At 34.3% G+C, this 19,984-nt stretch overlaps 3 protein-coding genes and 1 long non-coding RNA gene across 5 annotated transcripts in view; 2 read left to right on the top strand and 2 right to left on the bottom strand.

Moving 5' to 3' along the window:
• Positions 1-1,684: 1,684 nt before the first annotated feature.
• Positions 1,685-2,730, top strand: LOC116841554. Its single transcript, XR_004377568.1, has 2 exons — positions 1,685-2,049; positions 2,470-2,730. It is a non-coding gene; the product is annotated as an uncharacterized LOC116841554 (long non-coding RNA).
• On the bottom strand, positions 2,347-9,400 carry LOC116841552 (periodic tryptophan protein 2 homolog). Its single transcript, XM_032809613.1, has 15 exons — positions 9,290-9,400; positions 8,457-8,569; positions 7,940-8,034; positions 7,732-7,860; positions 7,326-7,596; positions 7,035-7,210; positions 6,617-6,893; positions 5,553-6,057; positions 5,130-5,467; positions 4,866-5,013; positions 4,614-4,782; positions 4,300-4,443; positions 4,125-4,199; positions 3,810-4,029; positions 2,347-3,728 (listed from the first exon to the last, which is right to left on the bottom strand). Exons 1-15 carry the CDS (start codon positions 9,305-9,307, stop codon positions 3,551-3,553), a joined length of 2,856 nt encoding a protein of 951 aa, XP_032665504.1. The 5' UTR covers positions 9,308-9,400; the 3' UTR covers positions 2,347-3,550.
• A 947-nt stretch (positions 9,401-10,347) lies between these two features.
• On the bottom strand, positions 10,348-14,646 carry LOC116841530 (septin-2). Of its 2 annotated transcripts, none has more exons than XM_032809581.1 (8): positions 14,617-14,646; positions 13,929-14,046; positions 12,667-13,003; positions 12,466-12,577; positions 12,109-12,301; positions 11,914-12,041; positions 11,657-11,830; positions 10,348-11,573 (listed from the first exon to the last, which is right to left on the bottom strand). In XM_032809581.1, exons 1-8 carry the CDS (start codon positions 14,644-14,646, stop codon positions 11,400-11,402), a joined length of 1,266 nt encoding a protein of 421 aa, XP_032665472.1. In that variant the 3' UTR covers positions 10,348-11,399. The 2 variants fall into 2 exon arrangements, with proteins under 2 accessions (XP_032665472.1, XP_032665473.1); XM_032809582.1 differs by lacking the exon at positions 14,617-14,646 and adding an exon at positions 14,314-14,332 and having other exon boundaries at positions 11,400-11,573.
• Positions 14,647-14,658: 12 nt separating this feature from the next.
• The window catches only part of LOC116841528 (neurobeachin), a 581,065-nt gene continuing 575,739 nt past the window's right edge, over positions 14,659-19,984 (top strand). The window contains exon 1 of the mRNA XM_032809573.1: positions 14,659-15,264. Coding sequence (XP_032665464.1) covers positions 15,106-15,264 — 159 coding nt within the window. The 5' untranslated portion in view covers positions 14,659-15,105. The remainder of the gene's footprint in view (positions 15,265-19,984) is intronic.

Below are 19,984 nucleotides of genomic sequence, written 5' to 3'. Positions count from 1 at the left end.
AGAACTTTAATTCACCAGATTTTTTTAAATATATATAAATTCGAATAAAAAAAATTTTAATGATTTTTAATGTTTTAATAAACATATTTAAACATAAATATAAACAAAATTAACATAATATATTTAAACACTCATGAAAATATGAAAACACAGAGAAAAAGAGAGAGAGAGAGAGAGAGAGAGAGAGAGAGAGAGAAGGAAAAACTTATTTTGTTATTAGTTTTAGCGTATTGTAAATTGTTACTAATGGCAAATTCGATTGAATGTGCTAGTGCGTAGTGAGTGTACACTAAACTTGTTTATAATTCGTTCTTATACTTAAAAATCATCTTAAGTACATCTTTAAATACATCTCAGCTAGCAAAATTATCTATACAACATCCGTACAAATTGTTTTATTAGCTAAGAAGTTTTTGGAGATGTATTTAAGACGACCTTAAGAATAAGAAAGATCTGTGAACAAGCCTTATGTAGGATTTACACCGCGTCCGATGTCTGACGTACGATATCCAATAGGAGAACAGCTTTCTAATAGAGAATTCAATTCTCAATTGGAAAACTGTTCTTCTATTGGATATTGGACGTTGTACGTCGGATATCGGACGTGGTGTAAATCCTGCATTAGTGTGTACTTAGTGCGCACTGATGTATTTAATCGAATTCGCCATATGATAGCTGCGTCCCGGAATTCACTGTCAGTACTGAAAATCTATAGTTCATGTTACATATACTATAAACGCTGCGTTCCAAAATTCACTGCCAGTACTGAAATTCTATAGTTTATGTCACGAATACTATAGAATTTCAGCACTGGCAGTGAATTTCGGAACACAACCATTTTTACTACCAAATAAAGAAAGTTATTCACCAAATCACCAAAAGTTTAAAAATCCCCAAAATGATGAAAAATCACCAACAACGGCAACCCTGATTGAAAGTTTGCTTGGTGCGGAAGAAGGACAATACAAATCCGCGGCCAATCATTGGATGCTTTCCAATTGCTTAACACACTTGACACACACGTACACAAACCAGTTTATTGGTCACATATTATCTAAAATATCTTGTAAGATAATATACAACCAATAAGCTGGTTTTGTGTTAGCCTTAAAGGCCAAATCACACTAACGATAGATGATTGACGATTGAAGATTGGAACTTGACCAATTGGAGCAAAACAAGCCAAGGCTGAAGCTTATTGACTCGTTAAAATCTAACCTTCAATTGTTAATCGTCAATCGCCAATCGCTAGTGTGATTGGCCTTTAGACATACTCTCAGAAGATCGATTGTTACAGCAGAATTCCGATACTTTTCCTATTTCTTGTCATTATATATTGGCCGATAATGTTACTAAGGAAACTATCGTAATAAATAATGGCTCCTGGGTAATTATTCAGTTTAGCTGCCTCACCTCCGATTTCGATGAATGTAGGCTCATTCGAAAGGTATTTGCACGAGTAACAACTTTTTCCTTTAAGAAAATCGGAGCTCTGCCCCACGAAGCGAGATATTAATCGATAAAGTTGAGGACGCGTTAGGTTAGAAAATCTGTCATACCATCTATCTCTAGCTATGTAACTGGGGGGCTTCGCCCCCCAGACCCCCCTATCACGGGGATGGGGGCTATAGTCTCTTGTGCTTAAGCTAAAGAGTGAATTTCTCACAAAAGACTACAGCCCCCACTCTCGTGATAGGGGGGTCTGGGGGGCGAAGCCCCCCAGTTACATAGCTAGAGATAGATGGTGACAGATTTTCTAACCTAACACGTCCTCAACTTTATCTATTAATATCTCGCTTCGCAGTAGAGAGATATTAATCGCGACGATTTTATCAGAGGAAAAAATTTGGCATGCACAAACGCGTCGATTGAGCTCTCTTTTATTAAAATCGGAGGTGAGGTAGCTCTTCTGAACAATTACCCTAACGCGTCTTCAACTTTATCGATTAATATCTCGCTTCGCGGGGCAGAGCCCCAATTTTCTTAAAGGAAAAAGTTGTTACTCGTGCAAATACCTTTCGAATGAGCCTACATTCATCGAAATCGGAGGTGAGGCAGCTAAACTGAATAATTACCGGCTCCTGCACACAGGACGCGGTAATGCTTGCCGCGCGGCAAGCATTACCGCGTCCTGTGTGCAGGAGCCATAAGACAAGTCCTACTTAGGATCTGTCACTAATACATTTCGTACATATTATCTAATAATCGGCATTTTTTCCAAATTTAAAATCACTGTCGTCATTGTAATTAGTTGAAAGTAAAAGTCTAAATGTATCATGAATTTGCATATGTAGAAAAATGAAATATATATTTCCTCTCCCTCGGGTTGTTTATATTTTATAAAAATTTATTTTAAAAATAAATATATTTTATAAAAAAGTTATTATATGTACATTATATATACAGTATTAAAGAACGTTTTCTATAAAATTTCAATAAAAAGCCTAATTGGTGACTTTTCTTCCATAGACATAAGAAATAGATGCAACATATCATATATACTTCTTTAGGAAATAAATTGGATTTGGCAGAACGGAAAAGGAGACAAAACATCAGTGATCCTCTGTTCTTTGTTGTGTGTGCATTAATGTCAGTAATAGCTGGCAAGTGACAATTTAAATGTAATTTAAATGTATGATAAGATGTAGCGCCTAATTATGTAAATGTTATTCTATATTTTCTTTAAAACCTTCATTTAAATAAAAATTTATGTAATTTCATTAATCTGAAGTTAGACTTTTGTTCTTATGTGATGAAATAGGGCACAGTCCAGTAACCGCTACAAATGCTGCGCAGTGTTTCTCTTGTTTTATTTCTCGGATTCGAAAAAAGAAAGTAAAAACGTTACAAAGCATTTGTAGTGCTTACTGAGCCGTACCCATAATATAAAAATTAAATTAAGTATTATAAGGCTCTTGGATACATAATCGAAATATCAAATTATAAGGCAGTAAGAACCAACACAAGAAGAACAATGAAGAAAGTCGAAACTAAGGCTGCTGCTGCGACACGATTTTCGGGTACACGTTTAAATGTTTTTTCGTTTAAACATATTATATGGAACTCTAATTGAATACCGTAAAACATCCGTTGTGTACAATGATATGCATGAATATACATACATACATACATACATACATATAGGCTGTGTTCGCTTTGGGCGCTTACGCACTTACGCTTACTTTAAGCGTCATTCTATCTTTATCGCTCATTATATGCGGGAAGAAGATAGAATGACGCTTACAGCGTATAAGCGCCCAAAGCGAATGTAGCCATATAGTACATAACTATATACGTGCCGAAGTATTTTGCGTAACTGGTTACTTTTTGTGTTGCCTCTTACTGGTTTATAATTTAATATTTTAATGAAATAATTTATTTATGCTACACGTTCTTAAATGAGGATTTATGTAGTTTCTGTCATTTTTGTCAAAAAACATTTATGTCTTACCTACACAGATAAAAACAGAAGTCTCCCTATATTTTGCCTCTCACTTCGTTCTGCCAAGAATATTCATGTAGCTGAATCTATTTTATGATTCCAAAATATTTATTCTTTTTCTTCTTCGCTCCAATCTTCTAGATCCGTGGAAGAATCTTTCAAGATATTGATCGAATCGTCATTATCCGACTCACTGTCACTCCATGTATGTTTGGATACGTCTTTCGTCGATTTTAGTTCTCCTACACTCAGTATATAATTCAACGTATATTGGTTAAAATCGCATCTGCAAGAATAATATTCCAAATCAATTCAATGTTTAATATTAATATATAATAGATAATTCCAAATATACAGTTAAACCGACATTTTACTCAAGTCGTCGTATTTTTTCTGCATATTCTTCTGCAACATTAACAACACTGGCATCTGAAGCGCAGTATTAATCTGTGATCCACGTTTTGTCAAGATTACTTCTACCCAGAGAAGATAAAAATGTATATGTCTAGTTGATTCCAGTTCGGATGCTATAAATTTCAATAACTTCTCTATGTAAACATCTGGTATACTCGCTGTCGTTAATCCAACTGTAATAGTAAAACGGTGAAACCAATATCTATCGTGTATGAAATTATTGATGAAATCAATAGCGCGTTTCAGAGATATTTATGTATGGACTTACTACTTTTGTATGGAACAGCCTCTAAAACTTGTTGTGTTAATAACTGCTCGTTTAACTTCAACGCCATCATCAATGCTAAAAGAAAAATATCGTTGGTTACGCTCGTCACTAATCGCATATATAATAATAACAATAATTATTATTAATGTTAAGCTAATCTAATATAAAATTATACCTTTGGCGTAGTCTTGTTTTTCAAGCGTTTCCTTTACCGTGTCTGGTGTAACTCCAAGTTCTAACTCGAAGGGATCGAACATCAATCCAATATCTAAAGAGTATATCAATAAACCCTCTGTTGTCACTGCAGCCCACGCTTGCCCTATTTTACAAAATTTATATTTTATAATTAAACTGATAAGCGTACTTTTATAAAACATAATATAACATAATATAACATAATATAACATAATATAAAGACTACAATAGAAGATGAAATATATTTACAAAATCACAAAATTAATACTTAATTATCACGTTATACATTCTTACCTGTAGGCGAGAATTGTAATCTAAGTACTCTCACTTCGGGTTTAACTTTCCTGCTTGCCATATCACCGGCTCTAACACCTGGCAAGTGTAATGATATATTCCCGCCTTCGCGATGCTCGACTAGGGCCATGTTCCCAAATTCAGTCATGTATCTTCTGTTTATAACATCCTATTTTAAAAAAGAAACAGTACATGAAATTAAAAACTGAAAATAAGAACCGACTTATATTTTTGTGCGACATTAATACTTGCCTCTACACCATCCAAAGATCTGTTCTGAGTGATCTCATATTTTTTCAACAATGTACACACTTCAACATTATAAATGCATACATTTTTCGAGCGGCCACCGGCTAATATGCATGTACCATCAGCCGAGTAACATAAAGTAGTAAAAGCTCTGAAAAATATAAATAGAATAAAATATAAAGCTAAGATCTAACAACATATTCGTTAAAGTATATGTGCATTCAATATACAATATTCCTCATACTCTAACATGTTTTTATTACTTACTTCCCCTGCAAATTTTTTTTTGCTGTAATGAGATCGGTCTTGGATCTACCAGCGCCTAAATCGTTCCTGCCCTCGATATAGCCCGTCTGTCTCGCAGTTTTACAATTGAAAAATAAAATTTGTCCGTCCAACGTGGCGACTGCGACTTCTTCCCCGTTTGGTTTATAAGTTACGCATAACGCGTCAGCCGTTAATATCATAGTTTCATGTGTGGAACCATGCTCAATGGCATTCCATATTTTCAACGTTTTATCCCAGGATACAGATGCTAATTCTGTGCTGGTAATATTGGGGTTAAATGCCAAACTCGCAACGGGTCCCGTATGACCGCTCAATATCTGAAATTTACAGCAGATTTTACCGAAAAAACCGTCTAGTGTAATATTAAATTTGACATGTGCAGATTACTAATATTATACACACCTCTAAGAGAGTTCCAAGTTTCATGCTCCACAAGAACACCTCAAAGAAATCTTGGTCACCCGCCGCGAGAAACTCGTCACTCGCATCGATCGCCATACAAGTAAATTGCGCTGGTCGTGGCGAAGTGAGAGTACGAAAATTTCTGTACCTCACTAGATCATATGCGCGAATAGTTCCGTCCAGCGAAGCAGACGCGATGAATTTACGATTATGACTGAATAGCACATCCGAAATAGCCGAGGTGTGTTCGTGGAATGTGAGCGTACAAAATCCAGACACTGTATTCCATAATTTCATTTTACCATCATCGCCACCAGTCACGATGTACTGGCCGTCCGGACTATATGCTAGACAATTCATATTAGTTCGGTGTCCCTGTTGTTTCATGGCATACGTCTCGCTCTGCCATTCCCAAACTAATAATTGTCCAGCATGAGAGCATCCTATAGCTATCCAATCACCAGTAGAATTTAGAGCGATTGACGAAATACGCTGTCGAGAAATACTATAAGACAAAACCAATGGTTACATGTAACTCATTAGTGTAAATTGAGTGTAAACAATATAAATAAAATCTATTAGAATGAAGCATGTAACTGAAATCACTTTGTTTTAGAAATGACGATAGTTACATTAAAAAATACAATAAATCGGGGTGTTTTAAATGTTTAACATGGTTGAATTTGTTTTAATATCATCTATAACATTTTTTACAGAATAAAAATTGATTCACTTTTAAAAAATTGAAAATGATTTTGAAATTTGGAAAACTACAAGCAGCAAAAAAATTTTAATAATACATTGCATAGCCCCCTTTAAATTAAGCAATATTTATTTAGATCAACTTTCGCTAAAATCAATATTTATAGTATTATCAAAATAATTCCAGTGTGTATATGCTTCATCCTGTACAAATTGTACATATGCATATACATACATATATAAATACATACATATACATACACACATATATGTACATATGATAAAACAATATAATTCTATATAAAGATAACATTATATCATCGATTATATTTTTTCTTTAAGAATTAGATATTACCCCATACCTCAATGAATGAATCATATTGACGTCAGGCATTTCGTATAAATAAAAGGAACCAATATTGAATCCAACAACCAATATATGTGTATCTCGATGATAAGCAGCTGCAGTAAGTCTTACATCCTTGTCGTACTTTCGAGGCTCATCTGCTAAGTAATGACGCGCCAACTTCTTGTAAGCTAGCCTTTTGATTTCGTTAGCAGCATCAAGAACACTTTTTTCTGCAGCATCTTCTTCTATACCCTCTTCTTCTTTTACATCATTATCTCGTAGCAAATCCTCTATAAAATATACGCTCTTATAAGTAAAATAATTACTTATGCTCTCTCTAATTATCTTTATATAATTATTTAAGAACTCGTAAGTTAGACTGCAGAAACTTCTAAAGTAAAAATTATATAAAACAAAAAAATTTCTCACACCTGATTCTAACAAATTACCATCTGAAGTATGAGCTTTTGGCTTCTCTATAGCTTTACTTATATCAATATCATCTTCACTGTCACTATCCATAGGTCTTCTCTTTTTTAAAGGTGGATTCCATTGAACTAAATCGTCTGGATCAATTGTACATTCCCAGATACAAGTCCGGCCATTTCTATAAAACAAGTTTGTACACATTTATAGAACGTGATGTATAATATTTAAAGTAACGATTGATATATTATCGCATTTTGAAATATAATGGAAATACTTTAAAATTTTTCACTTACCTGCTAATAGTATATAGATCATAATTCTTATTCTCAAAGAAACATCCTACGATTACATCAGAGTGGCAGCCCAATGTAATTACCCTAAAATTCGCCCACTTTTGTAAACTATACACTCTTACAGTAGTATCTTTGGAACCAACTGCTAATAGTTTTGAATCAAAAGACCAACTGAGGCATGTTGTTTCAGCAGTAGGTCCATGAAATGCATGTATCATAACAAATGGATTATAATTCCCACTTTGTAAGCAAGGTGCATTAAAGACAACAACTATAACATGAAGATATAAGTTATTTTAGATAATAATTGCAAATATTATAATTTTATACATAGTTAATGCTATACAGGATAAATCCTGATACTATTTACAAGTTTATAAAGTTACCACAAGTTTATAACACATACCACCACCTCCTTTAGAAACTGCAAAATATTTTCCATCTGGGGAAAATTTAACACACTTTGGACGTCCTTTAAATCTGTACTTGTGTAAAATAACTTTAGTTATCAGACTTATTATGTGAGCTTCACCATCTGTACAGATATATTACAAATATATATTTTTTCTTTGATATTACACAAATGTGTTTAGAAATATGTAAATAAAACAAACCTGTATTAATTGCAACCAACATGCTACCATTTGGAGATATATCAATAGTAACATAATTATATCTGCTTTCCACAGGAAGTGTTCTAGACTTATTACTAAAAAAATTTTTTTTAAATATATAATATTTTATAATAAATATTATATATAGAAATATATAGAAAATATTATATATATTAGAAATAGAGAAATAGACTCTCTAGTTATTAATTAATTAATGTAACATATAGAGCTCTCTTGGCAAAATTTGTAGTACAAAAAAAAGATAATTCCTTGTGTAAATATAAGTAAAAAATATCAAAAATATAGGATAAATCTTTTTCATACAAAAGCTTCATTCTCAAGAAAACAGATTCTGAACATCTATCTGATATGTACTTAACTCCATTATTATATTTAACACATTCCATTTAACTCCATTATTATATTGTACCACAAATTTTCCTGCACTTATAATAACCTATAATATAAAATTAAAGTTGTAATTTACATAAACATTAATACATTTTGTTGTACTTACTTCTTTAAGTCATAAATTGTGATTCTATTACCTACAGGACTAATAACTGATGACCCATCTGGAGAAAACAATAGATCTCCTTTACGATAAACTGTGCCAAGTAAATTACTGAACTAAAATAAAAATTGAATAAAAATTATTACTGTGACAAGCAAAAATATCAGAAAATTTTTGCAACATGATCTTTCAAATATGCTAAATATTAAAGCCATTACATTTTGGACACTGTTCCTTCAAAAGTAACATTGCACATTATCTGAATAGCGCTATGATGAATAATATAAATATATAATTTTGTCTTTAAATCTGGCTTTAACGTTTACTATATATAAAAACTATATTGTAAAAATTCTCTATTTTGTTTCTCAAACATATGTTCACACACTTCCTAATAATGTAAAATTCATTTATATTCTTACTTAAAAATATATATATTTTTTAAATTATATTCTTCCTATCATTTTTATATTTATATTCTTCATATTATTTTAACTTTTGTATTTATATCCACTTCACGTGACGTTCATATAATGCTACCGAGAACAATGTGTACTAAACGAGTATACAAATTTTTATATTAATATTTTTACTTTTATTTTTAATATTCTTACTTTTATTTTTATATTTATATTGCTTATATTATATGTATCTTAATTTTTGTATTTTATCCATTTTAAGCACGTGATGTTCATGTAATGCTACGGAACACAATTTGCTTAACAAGAATATAAGGTTATAATAACCTTAAATTGAAAACATTAAATTCACAAAACGTTACTTTCGGAATTTAGCAGAAAAAAGAAATATATAGTTTTAAAAACAATAGTATTTACCTTGTATGAGAATTTCATCTTTCTTCAAATAATGTGAAATAAATATTTCCCGTGAAGCACGTTTCACACTAAACACCTAAGAGTAGAATAATGGCTCCTGCCCACAGGACGCGGCAATGTTTGTCGCGCGGCGGAAGTTTGCGTGACAGCCAATCAATATGCTGCTTTCCATAACCTTCTAGGGTGCGTTCAGATTCTTCATCCGGGTGCACTCTATTACTAGAAACACTATAGTATATGTCACATATACTGTAGCATTTCTGGTAATAGAATACACCCGGGTGGGGAATCTGAACGCAGCCCTAGCTCTTACGGAAAAACAACATATTGATTGGCTGTTACGCGAACTTCCGCCGCGTGGCAAGCGTTGCCGCGTCCTGGGCTGCGTTCAGATTCCCCACCCGGGTGTATTCTATTACTAGAAGTGCTATAGTATATGTCACATATACTGTAGCATTTCTGGTAATAGAATACACCCGGATGAGGAATCTGAACGCACCCCTGTGTGTAGGATCCATCACGGAAAAACAACATATTGGGCTGCGTTCCGAAATGCACTGCCAGTACTAAAAATCTATAGTTCATATTACGTATATTATAGAATTTCAGTACTGACAGTGAATTTCGGAACGTAGCCTTGATTGGCTGTTGCACAAACTTTCGCCGCGCGGCAAGTGGGCCGCGTCCTGTGGGTAGGGCCATAAGACCACAGATCCAATGACGTATATAACAGGCCAAGCATTCCTATACTTCTGCTGTAGCAGCGAGTGAAGCCGGAAGTTGGCAGTTTAAAACAGAGTGAGAAAGTTGCCATTAGTGTTTTCTCATTCTATCGTATAGAAAGAATATGGCCGCTGTCAAGTGCTATATATATAATTTAGTGCAGAATTAAAAGAATGAAACCGTATATTTCACTTATCTCGACATAAAATTGATATTTATAATATTTTATGCTGTATATAAATAATCACAGCAATTGCTTTTATCCTTTTCTCATTCTACTGTCACATGAAAAAGGTTAGGTTGCTATGACGGGATACAGTTCTTGGATAAGGTTTAGTGCTATAAATAGTTCTGTTTAGTACTGTAAGTGCAGAGCGACGAATGGATCAATCACATTGTTTTATTTAACGTTTTAAAGTATTTGCAGTGTTAAAAGAACCCTTCTTCTTAACAGTCAATATAGAGTGAGAAAGCACTAGAGGCACATCAACTTTCTCACTCTGTTTTAAACTGCCAACTTCTGGCTTTACTTTGTGGACAGAATGCTTGAGGTTTGTTCTTTTCAGCTATCTGTTGCACTGGTGCAATAAGTTAGAATGAGACAAATATATTTTATTTCACTTTAGCTTATTGCACCAGTGTAGCAATGCAGCTGAAAAGAATAGACCATTGGTCTATGTACATGTCATTGATATACGGTACTGCTAGGCGGTTGACTGCTAAGGAGTGTTTAAAACGAGGAGATTAGTACAGAGTAATTTAGCGACACAAAGGTCCTAAATCTACTTATTAGTTATTTTTATAGATTTACAGTTCGTGGAATTTTGCCTATTTATCATAGTTGAGAAAATGTTTCTTTTTTTCGTATGATGTAATATTGAGATACTATTAAAAATATTTAACACACATGATTAAATATTTTTTAACCCAAAAACTGTTGTAACACTTAGACAATATCATTTTTCCTTATATAAATGAGATAATTTTGTTATTTACTAATATCAATATTGTAAAAGCTAATATTACTATTGATCAATGACATATTGTTTGGAGAAAAGTAGTTTCTTTTTGCTGACATACTAAATATATATTTCATATAAAGTTATTATAAAGCAAGGTATAAGTTTGGTTAAATATTCTCTTCTTATGGATATTATTTCTACTTAATACGAATCATACTTGACTTTAAGCGCTATTTTTCGCACATGATCAGAAAAAACTTTTGGTAATTGAATACTATAATAAAATAGTATAAAAAACAGATAAGATAGAATAATATATAATAATGTATAAGATAATTAAAATAATACTTTCAATGAATAATGCAATTAAAATGCATAGTCATGTTCGAACGGTATAAAAAGATATTTTTCTGGTCAAATACTTTTCACTTCTTTTTGCTTTTGCCTAATGTCAACGTGTGGTGTTGGGGTTGCTGCGCAAATTGCGCTTTTCGTCTACTAAATTCCAATATATCGTCCTCAAGTTTTTTACGACTTTCCTCTAGTTTCTTCTTTTCTTCTGTATGATCCTTCTTCAGTTTGTCAAATTTACTATGCAGCTAAAAATCAACAAATATCGTTAATGTTCTAATTCAATAATGGACATAGTGATTTTGTTGATATAAATTCAAAGTATCGTTACTTCTTTCTCCGCTTCTTTTAACTCAGCTTCTTTTTCTTTCACACGGGCGACAAACATCTGTCGCATTTCATCTTCTTTTTGCTGCAATTCTTGTAAGTGAATTGATCTCTTTGCTTCGCATGTTTGTTGGAAGCTTACTGGTTTGTTGTCGCTATCAACATCACTAAAGCCCATCTGGAAATTTATAATGTATATAATATTAAGTGTACAATACACACATATATTTTGTGAATTTTCCCATGAACAGTAAAACGTACTTGCTCTAATCTTTTTTTTCGGTAAAGTTCGTAATGGCGGCAGTGCGTTTTCTCGCGCATATCTTCCATGTTCGTGCTTATTAGCATTTCACGTAATTTCACAAAGTCGCAATGGGATTCGTTTTCGACTGTAGCAATAATACAATATATAAATTTCTATTCATCAACACTATGGAATTAGATTTATCGTCGTACCTTGAACTGTACCCCACGGATATTGACGGGAGCGCATCATTTTGTTGCCTACGCGAACAAAATCGGTACTACCGACAACAGCAAATGGCACATGAATGTTCATAGTATTATTTACCTCCGATACACTTTCATCATCAATCGGAAACTGATAAATGTGTATCCCGTTGTTTTGCAACTCAGATATGATTTTGGTCTAAAATGTAAAGATTTACCGTTACAAGATGCGTTTACATATCGTAAATAACGGCTGCGCCGAGATAATGGAAATACTATCAAATTTTCATATTACACACACACACACACATACATGTTAATATAATATAAATATATAATTTTCATAAAGTTAAATATACATACTTTAAACTTTTGTAATTCAGTCTTTGATATTGTATCAGCCTTAGCAATAATTGGAATGATATTAACTTTGGTATCCAGTTTCTTCATACATACTAAATCAATAGATTTTAAGCTGAAAGTATTAGGAATACAATTAGAGAAACTTGTATAATTCACATATAATCAGTGTATAATTTGTAAAATTAAGATATATATGCTCACCCATGACCAGTGGGACATATAAAATAAAGACAAACATGTATACGACTATCGTGATAAGTCGATAGTGAACGTTTGATCTTTAATTCTTCCTGCAAGTATGCTTCAAACTGTGCATCTATATAATCGACAACAGCCTTAAAGCTATCCTCTTTGTTGATTTGATCACCATAACCAACTGTGTCGACAATAGTTAACTTCAATCTAACATTACTTTCTTGCAACTCATAAGTATGTGATTTGAGTTTTACAGATGGCAAATTATGAGGACTGGGACTAGATTCAAAGCTCGTGTTAAAGAGAGAATCCATGAGTGTGGATTTTCCAAGTCCTGTTTCACCTATTGGAATAAATCAAGATTAACTATGAACTTTGGAGTATTAGCTTAGAATGTATTACCCATATTTTGAAAATAATAAAAAAAAAATTGTGAAAAGATTACAGATTAATCTGTATTACATCTAAAAGTGACACAAACAATTTGATGATAGCTGCAATGATTCAACGGAGAAAGTCACTTTGCAACTATTGTAATTTATGAATCTGATTAATATATGTTTCTAATCTTGGCTGAAAAATATACACCAATTAGATTTACAAATTTTACAATAGTTGTAATACAGTCTTTTTTGCTGAACCAATGATTTTATCCAATGATTTAAGACAAGGATCAGAAGTTACTCCACTTTTAAATATAAGCTTATAATAAATAAGATATCATATATAGATAAATGATATATTAATGACATCTTATTCATGTTAGAGATATCATTAATGCTTTATTAATGTCACTTGATATTATTTTGCTCCTTGGGATTATATTTACCTATATTGTTATAGAAATATGTAATATTATCTTTAATAAAGCAAAAATAATGACAAAAATAAAAATGTGTGTGTGTGTGTGTATATATATACATCTTGAGTATTCAAAATATTTGTAAATTTTATTGTGATCCAGAATTAATTCTTTTTTTAATTAATAACAGTTTGCTAAAATTAAAGTCATGAATATATGACCATACTTACATGGCTTCAAAAAAATATATGTATATAATATATATATTTTCTTAATATTTAATATTTATAGTATATTTTCTTCAAGATATATTTATGTCCAAAACTTCTTTGTTTATTATAAAAGACAGAAATAACATAAAATAAACAATAATAATGTGTTTCTAATTTTCAGTGATTTCTTGCAAAGGTTATATAGGTGATACATTCTTAAAAGATGTAGATAAAAGATTTAACATTTATCGTACCAATGCAGAGAATGTTAAATAAGAATCCATTTTGCACGGACTTATTCACCAATTGACTGGGTAGACTATCAAATCCAACATGACCAGCTAACTTTAGAGTACGTAACATACACTCCATCTGATAACAGAAATGAGTAATTGTCATTATGATTCTAATAATGTAACAAGTTACAGTTGTGTACATAAATGGATGGAAGGAATGCAGGTATGAATGCTTAATATGAACACACAGTCACAAAGACCCAAGGGAGAGCCAACACCCTTGATTTTATGACAAATAATTTTGTACAGTTGGATGTACTATTTTAGTCAGACTTGTGCTCGAATAAAGTGATATATTAAGAAAAGGGGCGAGAGAAAATTAGAGTAGTTAATTAAAACAGACATATTAATTATCTTATGACGTTGAAGCAGTGTTTCAACGATTCGCAAAAGCGTGAATGCACTGAATGAAAATGAACTTTCTAGCGATTTGTGCGGGTATATAGATAATTAGAGAGAGAGGGGGGAAGGGAAGGAGAAAAAGAGAGAGGGGAGGGGGAGGAGAGAGAGACGCCTGCGATGACGGCAGGATAGGTAAATCTTCTTGGTCCACAATGAAATAGTAAAAACTACTGTTACCACATTACTGTCTATAGCGTTAACAAAACGACTAATTGGCGTGCAAACGTAGAAATTCACGCGATACCTTTGCACGGTCAATATCCTCAGTCGCCATTCTTACTGCGAATACTGTGAACGCGACGAGACGTATACAGAGACTTTTGACTTGACTTGACGACGACGATGATGTGTGTAACCTAGACGATGTCGACGATGATGATAACGATGACGATGACGACGACAATGACGACGACGACGACACGCCTGCGTACTATCGCGCGCGCTCAGCGCCGTCGCGTCGACGTCCGACGACGAGATTCGGCAGCGCCACGGCGTGTTCGGCGGGTGCGCACGCGGGTGCTGAGCACAGCGGTCTAGGAACATTCGAGCCGGCGTGGCTGGCAGGCCTCTCACAACAGTGCCCGCTTTCTAACATGGCAGATCAACTTGTGTTGTATTATCATGTGACAGCGAAACGCTCCCGCTGATAGGACAGTACCTCGTGCGAAGTGATCGTAGACTCGTTTCCTCGCGGGTGTGGACGCGCGCGGCGCGTCTCGCGTTAAACGTCGCGATGGCGGACCTCAAGAGCCCGCCTTTCAGTGACATTAAGCGGCCCGAGGAAGTGGTGGCGATGGCGATGAACGACAGCCTCAAGTTCGCCGTGCTGATCGGCCTGATCGAGGTGGGACAGGTGTCCAATCGGGAGGTCGTCAACACCGTGCTACACCTGGTGAGTAGTATGCGGGAGCACGCACATATCGATATCGGCAGGTTGGCGCGAGGAGCGGAGCGTCCGCGAAGCGCGCCCGGCGTCGACGAGGACCTCGGCGTCGCGGCTTCGCCGCCTCAGCGCAGTTCCCGCCGCTCCCTCTCGCGTCCCGATACCCCCGTCGCCTGGTCCCCGCTGCTGCGAACTGTCAAACTCGCGGCTGACTGGGCGCGCGAGAATCAAGCAGCTTCTGCTGGAGTTGACGGCGATAGAGAGCCGTTGTGGGAGTTCGCTCCTCCGCGAGGATCGCTTTCCCTTGTCGGCAACCTACGATTGATCGCGCTTGTCTCTCTCGCTCTCCTCTCTCGCTTTCCTCTTTCTCTCTCTCTCTCTTTCTCTCTCTCTCTCTCTCTTGCTCTCTCTCCCCTTTTCTCTTCCTTCCTCGCTCTTTCTCTCGACCGCGAAACCGTGGCTTCGTTACGTTGCTCCTTCGACTGCACTGGTGTTTTTTCCTCGTTTTCCTGCTTTTTCTTGCTTCTCACTCGCGACACGTCAACACCACCAGCTGGATCTCGCAGTCTCGTTAACTTACCATTCATGGTAAATCGCCGCTGTTGGACACTTCGGACTCTCTTCGTATCCTTACACTCCGACTGTTATAATCTCTGTATCTGAATATGCATTTCGTGACGATCGTTCGTGTTTTGTATTTCAGACTTGCGTAATAATAATTTGCATTTGTCGTGAGGTGGTGTAGTGGGGAATACATTTACATGCGGAATAAGGTAACGAAACGGTGGACTTAACTAAGCTGCTTTCGATCAGGTCGACGTGTTATTCCTTTTTCCTCGGTAAAATATGTTACCTCACATGTAATCACATCGTGTACTGAGCTGCAAATTGGCATCGTCGTATGATTCTCTGTACATGATACATCGATCGTCGTAATGGACAAACAGACGTCGGAATCGGTCAACCGCGGTTAGCATTCAAGCACGGATGGACATTTCGCGGATCCGCAGCGTCCGCGGTGTCGTCGTTACGCAAGAGTAATTGTTGTATTTACAAATAGACGAATGAATCATATTGTGTTTGCGGAGATTGCAGGAATATGCGACTCTCGTCGTCGTCGTCGTCGTCGTCATCGTCATCGTTATTGTCGAAGTCGCCTCCGCGCGGCTGTCCCGCTATTTTTTTTTCTTTTAGAAAGAGGATGACGTGTATCTGTCGTCCGTAATGTCGAGGACGAACTGCAATCCCGCGCGCTTTGCTCGCGTCATATAAAATCGCAGCATAAACGGTTTCCCGTTTGTCTCGTTCGTAGCCAGCCGAGCGACGTGAATCTCACCTGCCACGTAGAACGAAACGCTTATCAGTGGCGATTAACGATCGTCCTTCGCTCACGCTGATGACATTGGAACATTTTTAAAGACTGCGCGCGCACAACCGGCGCGGAGAGTTTATCGCGAAGAATTTTGATGATGAGCTTCTGGGCTGGAAAGATCGCGTACGTGCGAACATTCTCGCGATGCACTCGTCCGCAAATATCTTGCACGTGGTGCCGATTAGCGTTGATTGTCGGTACCCGAGGGTGGTTGGTGAATTGCGTTCGAAGCACCTCGCTATCATCGGTACTGGCGTTGTTCACACGCACGTTTCTTCGAACTTATAGACTCTCCTAACTTTAATACTTATATTTAACCCCGTTCCATATAACTCCGTTCTCTCTCTCTCTCTCTCTCTCTCTCTCTCTCTCTCTCTCTCTCTCCCTCTCTTTCTCTCTCTCGCTCGCTCACTCACTCTGGAGCGCTTGGTAGGACGTAGATCGTTCTCGTGAAGTGGATGTAACACCCTCCTCTTTGAAGAAGAGTGTGTACTTACTTAAAAATACTTGCAAGAAATCGATATCTTTTTTACGAAGTTTCACATCTTTCACAAAGATGTGATAACATCTAAAGAAATATCGAGTTTAGAAGTTTCGAGTTTTAGAACGTCGCGCGATCCCGATAATTCCCGAATAAATCGTAAAAGATTTAATTCACACGTAGAATAAAACTATACAATACGCTCCAAGTTAACAAAACTAGCTCCACATTCTTTTCATGAAAACTAAATGTGAAAATGACGCAAGAATAGCATTTTCCGACGTGCCTTAGCGCGTCTCTTGTTAGGTTAGTATATAGGGCAGACTTTAATGTTGCATCGCTGTTAAATATATTGAAAAAAGACTTTTTAATGCTATAAAACATATTCAAGCGATAAATTTATATTTTGTTTAGAAACAGTTCATAATATTTATATGTTATTATCCATATGTTATTATCCATATGTTATTTATTCATGAGAATAGTTTAAAAATCGCTTTTTAATTTTATTTATTTTTGTATTAATCTGCTATCTTTCTCTATCTCTCTATCTCTGGTTTATACCGAAAAAGTAGTAGTAACAATGTTAATAGCAAAAAGCTAATAACAAAAAATGTCTTTAGCAAAATTGTGTTCTCTAGAAAACAACTTACTGAATATTTCTAACAAAATATATTTTTAACAGTATAGAAAATACAAATATCACTGACAGTTAGAAAAATCATTTTACCACGATTAAACTGCTAAAATAGCAATATTATTAACAGAAGTAATATTCTCAAAAGTTAGTTTACAAAAGTTAGGGAATTTTAAATGATTAATAATATTTATTAGTATATATGTGCTATACACAAATTAATAATTTGGCAATTTTTATAGTACAATTAATCAAGTGAAAACAAAATAATTAATCAAGTGAAAACAAAACCTTTGGTTACATTAATAAAAAAAATGAATCCTTAAAAAAATATACGTTCCAAGAATATTTTATCCTTAGAATGGCGCCAAGTATAAACAAACTTCGATTAAGAATAAATTATCTTTAAAACAAAAGTAAGAAAAATTGAGACGCGAAAGCCATAGACGGAAAGGAAACTTAATTAATTGAATTAATCAGAATTTAGGATATATTAACCAGACTGTTTTTTAATGTATTAGTATGATTATTTTGCTTGAAATTTAATTGATTTGATGTTATGTTATATCTGGAAAACCTTTTATATCCTAATGGGATTTGAACTTAGGATTGCGAATTATCTATTTACGCACTACGTCACTTCACCAATTGATAGATCCGTTATATATTGTCTACCTATATTGTAATCAGAGCGTTGAATACTAGAATATGTGATTATAATAACTAGAAATTTTGTTTAATTCAACTGAATCTTGTTTAACCAAACCACATGTCACGTTAATCTAACTGAGGTTATTCTTTCTTTGTATATATGTGCAATGTATAAGTAAATATGTACTTGGTTCTTGCTTATGTGCGTTACGCTTCTATTGCTATTTGCGTGTTGTGCATTTCGAATTTGTTATGCCAGCACTTCATACCATACATGCTGTTGCCGGATAATGCGAAACAAGTGAGTTTCGAATATGAGTGGAGTGCACTTTCGAATATGTAATTCTTAATCCAAGAATAAATAACTTTAAAATTATGTGATTAAGTTTGTTATAACCGTATAATGATTTTAAAAACAAGAATGCCATCTTGAGGATAAAATGTATTCTGTGCAAACCTATTTATTATTGATGTAAGTGACAGATGAACATTTGTAATTGAGGAAAACGTTTTATGCTCAAATGAGGGCAAGCAGTGTTTATGAGTAAAAACGTATTTGATTCAGGGATTCATTTTTTGTGTGTAGTGTTACTAACATATATCTAGTTCAATTTTCTGCTAATAACGTTTACTGTCAACATCCTTTGATTCAAATCACCAAGTAATGGGTTGCAAAAATAATGTTTTAACAATATTGATAACATTGATGACAATAATATAATATTGATATAATATTGATGATGAATATTAACAATTTTAACAGTATTGATCACAAAGCTATCAGCATGTTACTAAAATAAGTAATTTTTGTCAATAATATTTGTTTTCCGTAAAATATTGAAAACAAATGTTATCAACATGTTATCATATTTTTTATAAAAAATAACAAAGTTAAAAATAAAATGTGATTAATTTATTCTGATTTAATTTGTTGGAAACAAATATTTTCAGCAATTTTAAATGGGATAATCTATAATTTGTCAGTAACACTGCTAGAAATATATGTTTTTAGCATTGTTACTTCTGGTGAAACTTATATTCTGGTGATCGTAATATTTTATGAATGAGACAGTTTTGCACTATGGAAATTACGTTTCACATGTGGTGAAATGTATAGGTAGATGTAATGTGTCCCATTAATGTCCCATTAATGTCATTTACAGATATTGGATATAATTATATACAAAAAGCTCTGCGAGTTTACTTAGATACGAGTTCTGATGAACTGACGAAAATATTGACAAATATATGGAATCTCGCAAAAACTATTATAATAAATTGAAAGATGACTGAGTGCAGAATCAATCCTGTTTTGGTTGGTTGCATAAATTATGCTCAGTTAAATATTTTTCATATTTGGGATGATTTTCCTTATATTATATTCTTTATATTAGGACCTTAACTTAGTTTCCGCCCGCAAATGTTAGATGGCAATGCAAACAGTTCTAGTAGTCATTACTAACGAAACAGGTAGTTTGTGATTAATTTCGACATTTCTCGATAACATTCAGTCAGCATACACAATTATTTTCCTAAACAACAATTTCTTTTGCTTTGTGAAAAATGGAACGCGATAAAGTGTTTTTTC

Source organism: Odontomachus brunneus, unplaced genomic scaffold, assembly GCF_010583005.1.
Source record: "Odontomachus brunneus isolate Ranch 3 - 2012 unplaced genomic scaffold, Obru_v1 Obru_scaffold_016, whole genome shotgun sequence".
In the NCBI taxonomy this organism is placed as follows: Eukaryota; Metazoa; Arthropoda; class Insecta; order Hymenoptera; family Formicidae; genus Odontomachus; species Odontomachus brunneus.
The sequence above is the reverse complement of the archived record's forward strand: the minus strand, read 5'-3'. Positions and strand labels throughout refer to the sequence as shown.